This window comes from Peromyscus leucopus, chromosome 5 (assembly GCF_004664715.2).
Source record: "Peromyscus leucopus breed LL Stock chromosome 5, UCI_PerLeu_2.1, whole genome shotgun sequence".
In the NCBI taxonomy this organism is placed as follows: domain Eukaryota; kingdom Metazoa; phylum Chordata; class Mammalia; order Rodentia; family Cricetidae; genus Peromyscus; species Peromyscus leucopus.
In genome coordinates this window covers 83,120,680-83,124,985 of record NC_051067.1, presented here as the reverse complement: position 1 = coordinate 83,124,985, position 4,306 = coordinate 83,120,680, and the positions used below count along the sequence as shown (strand labels likewise).

The 4,306-nt window shown below is 61.1% G+C and overlaps 1 protein-coding gene across 1 annotated transcript; it reads left to right on the top strand.

Moving 5' to 3' along the window:
• Window positions 1-216: 216 nt before the first annotated feature.
• On the top strand, window positions 217-3,717 carry Irx3 (iroquois homeobox 3). The gene is made up of 4 exons (XM_028871505.2): window positions 217-1,246; window positions 1,413-2,559; window positions 2,736-2,802; window positions 3,275-3,717. Exons 1-4 carry the CDS (start codon window positions 971-973, stop codon window positions 3,327-3,329), a joined length of 1,545 nt encoding a protein of 514 aa, XP_028727338.1. The 5' UTR covers window positions 217-970; the 3' UTR covers window positions 3,330-3,717.
• The last annotated feature ends 589 nt before the right edge of the window (window positions 3,718-4,306 follow it).

Sequence of the window (4,306 nt, the reverse complement as noted above, 5' to 3'; positions counted from 1 at the left end):
CTCCTGGTCTGGGCTCTCCCTTCCCCATGCTAGCAGGAGGGGGGCGGGAAAGGACAGCGTCCCGTTCCGCCCCGCCCCGCCCGGCGCTCTGTATTCGCGAGGGAAGGCCGCCTCGCCCAGAAGGCTCCCGGGTGATTGGAGACTCCAGGAGGAGACGCGAGGAAAAGTCGAATAAGAGGGCGCAACGTCAGACTCGAGATTTGGGGAAGGGTGAGGGAGGGGGTGGAAGGGCGGGGACGGACACACAGACACTGACGCGGACACACACCCCCAGCACAGCATTCTAAGTGTCTACAACTTTAGATCGCCTTAGCCCAGGACACAGAGACCGGGGAGAGGAAAGAGAGAATGAGAGAGTAAAGAGATTTAAAAAGAGAGGAGTCAGACTAGGAAAAGTGAAGAGAGCTGAGAGGTGAGCAAAACCAACCGTGAGAAAGGGAAAGAGGAAAAAGAACCGCAGTTTCCCAGCGTCCAGGACTGCGAAGGAGCCTCGGGAGCGGAAGCGATCAGGGGGTGGGGTGGGGGACGCAGCGAGGGGAGGGGAGAGGAAAGGACAGGAGGGGAGTGTAAACTATAGGAGGGCGAAGGAAGCGAGGCGCGACACAGCTCCGGGAGAGGAGGACAGAACTGAGCGCTAAGCGCAGAGCGGCTCTCCGGCCTAGAGGAGGGAGTGCGGCGCAGAGAGGAGGGGCTTGCGGCCCCGTAGAAATGTCAATCAGAGCCCGGAGCCCGGGGAATCTCGGCCAATCTGTTCGGACCTGACCTGACTCCTCGCCGCCGCCGCGCCGCCGCCGCCGCCGCCGCCGCCGCGGAGCCGATCAATAGGCGAACGCGGAGCACAGCGCAGCGCGGGAGGCAACGCGGCCCGGGCTCGGCCCAGCCCCCGATGCGCTCCGGAGCCAGCGTGCGGCGCTGAGCACCGCGGCCCCGGGGGCCGGGCCCCGTCTCCGTAGGTGCCCCGCGGGCCACCATGTCCTTCCCTCAGCTCGGATACCAGTACATCCGCCCGCTCTACCCACCCGAGCGCCCGGGAGCCGCAGGCGGCGGCAGCGGAGGCGGCAGCGCAGGGGGCCGGAGTGGTCCGGGCGTTGGAGCCTCAGAGCTGGCCGCCTCGGGGTCCCTATCCAATGTGCTTTCGTCCGTGTACGGGGCACCCTACGCCGCGGCCGCAGCGGCAGCTGCCGCCGCCCAGGGTTACGGCGCCTTCCTGCCCTACGCTACGGAGCTGCCCATCTTCCCACAGCTGGTAAGAGCCCGAGAAACCCGGGAAAGAAGGGGTTGGAGCTGGGGTGCAGGGCGAAGTGAGCGTGGAGAAGAAAGCCAGGGTCCCGGCGGGAGGGTGGAAGCGGCGACTGGTAGAGCTCACTCGCGCTCCTCCGCGCGTGTCCCCTTCCTTTTCCATGTGCGTACAGGGCGCTCAGTATGAGCTGAAGGACAGCCCTGGGGTCCAGCATCCGGCTACGGCCGCCGCGTTCCCGCACCCACACCCTGCCTTCTACCCCTACGGCCAATACCAGTTCGGGGACCCGTCCCGTCCCAAGAACGCCACCCGAGAGAGCACGAGCACACTCAAGGCCTGGCTCAACGAGCACCGCAAGAACCCGTACCCCACCAAGGGCGAGAAGATCATGCTGGCCATCATCACCAAGATGACCCTCACCCAGGTGTCCACCTGGTTCGCCAACGCCCGCCGGCGCCTCAAGAAGGAGAACAAGATGACGTGGGCACCCCGTAGTCGCACCGACGAGGAGGGCAATGCTTATGGGAGCGAGCGGGAGGAGGAGGACGAAGAGGAAGATGAGGAAGAGGGCAAACGCGAGCTGGAGATGGAGGAGGAGGAGCTCGCAGGGGAGGAGGAGGACACGGGGGGCGAGGGCCTGGCCGACGACGAGGAGGATGAAGAGATCGATTTGGAAAACTTAGACAGCGCCGCAGCCGGGCCGGAACTGGCCCTGGCTGGGGCAACGCACAGGAACGGCGACTTCGGCGGCCTAGGACCCATTTCGGACTGCAAAAATAGCGACTCGGACGACAGCTCCGAAGGCTTGGAGGAGCGACCGCTGTCGGTCCTGAGCCTGGCCCCGGCGCCACCGCCTGTGGCCAGGGCTCCTCCATCTCCACCCTCTCCACCCTCGGGCCTGGACCCCTGCGCTCCCGCACCAGCGCCCTCCTCCGCCCTGCAGAAGCCCAAGATCTGGTCACTGGCCGAAACGGCCACTAGCCCGGACAACCCACGTCGCTCGCCTCCTGGAGCCGGAGGTTCTCCTCCTGGGGCAGCGGTCGCGCCCCCGACGCTGCAGCTCTCGCCCGCGGCTGCCGCTGCAGCAGCCGCCGCACACAGACTCGTCTCGGCGCCGCTTGGCAAATTCCCGGCTTGGACCAACCGGCCTTTCCCAGGCCCGCCGCCTGGCCCGCGGCCGCACCCGCTGTCCATGTTGGGCTCGGCCCCACAGCACCTGCTGGGACTTCCCGGAGCCACGGGTCACCCGGCTGCCGCTGCGGCTGCCGCTGCCGCCGCCGCCGCCTATGCTCGGCCTACGGAGCCGGAGAGTGGAACAGGTGACTACTACAGGAGTGTGGGCACAGTGGGAGGGGGTTTGGGGGGCTCTCGCCTTGGCTAGAGGGAAAGAACGGGGACTTGGGGTACAAAAGGTGTTTTCCTCTTCGGCCCCTGGAGGCCTGGACCCCGAGTTCTGAAGGCCTCTTTTTTCCCCCCTTCCTCTTGTTTCCTACAGATCGCTGTAGTGCCTTGGAAATGGAGAAAAAGTTGCTCAAGACAGCTTTCCAGCCCGTGCCAAGGCGGTAAGAGACCCCGAATTTGGGACGCAGAGTGGGAGACCCTTCAGGAGGGATGAGGAATACGCAGAGCCAATGGCAGAAACCGTTTGCTCCCGGCACCCCATCCCGGGAAGGGAGAAACGTGGCTGGGAAACTATTTCTAAAAGGCACCAAAGCCCACTCCTCCGTCTCTTCTTGTGGACCCAGAGCCGCTTTTCTATTCTCAGCTCGGGCACCTCAGGCAGGGTCTGTGGGTACAGAGTGGGGAAATCTGGCCACTCCAACAGGCCTCTGGAGCACAAGGCCTCCTCTTCGCGATGCCCACCTCCTTCCAGCCCCGACCTCGAATCCTGATCTCTTCTGTCCAGCTTATAGTTAATACACCCAGGGCTAAACAACTCCATATGCCTGACCCTAGGCTCAGTAGAATGTCCCCTACCTAAGCAGCCTCCATGTCTCTAAATCCCGCTTCCTTTGCTTCCGCTCTCTCTTCCAGGCCCCAGAACCACTTGGATGCTGCTCTGGTCCTATCAGCTCTCTCCTCATCTTAATTCTTTCAACAATTTTTAAATCGTTGTACTAATTGTAAAAAAAAAAAAAAAAAAAAAGACAAATCGCTCTGTATAGTTATGACTTGCAAGCATGTCTATGTATGAATACCTAAAAAAAGAAACACTAAACAAACAAACAAAAAAAGAACGAAAGAAAGAAGAAATAAAGCCAGCCCCCCTGGGCTCAACCCAAGTTGCTTCTGTACTGCCCCACATTAGATTGTGGGGTTCGTTTGTTCTGTTGATTTGGGGGAGGGGTGCAGAGAGAATAAGTGTGTCTGACTCTTTTTGTATATACAGAAAAAATGTACATACGTGTGAACCAAATTGTACAAGAAAGTATCTATTTTTGGCTAAATAAATGAGCTGTTGCCACTTTTGACTATAACCGGCTTGTCTGCCGCCTGGAACGATCTGTTTGATGGTTCTTTGGTGTTTTAGCGTCCCCCACCCCCACCCCCACCCCACCCACGGTTGTTTAAAGAATCTTCAGGAAAAGACAAGCATGGTCCAGGGACAGCAATGGCGGAAGTGGTCCGCACAGAGGTAGGAAGGGTAGGGCCTCTGCAAGAAGGGGTGATGGTAGTCCCTGGGCCCCCAGAGAAAGGGCCGAGACGGAGGAGAAAATGGGGTCGACTCCCTACTAGGGCCTGGGGAACTGGGTTCTGTCGGCGGGTCCACTTGGAGCCTTGGGGCCTTCTCTGATGACTTAGCAGAAAGATTTAGGGAAGCTTCCAGGAGCTCAGGGCGTGGGCTGGGAGGCTCTCCCTCCCTGCTCCCATTCCGACCCCGCACAACTGGTGTTTTTCAGTCGCATGCACAGGAGCTGTCCTCGCTCAACTTCGGGGCCGCTCCCACTGCGCTTCCCTCTCCAGCACCTCCTTCTTTATAGGTGCAAGGGTGTAGGGGATCTGCCGGAGAAGCCGGGGTGCTCACGCTTCCCGCTTGGTGGCGTGTAACCGCGCTGGAGTTCGGAG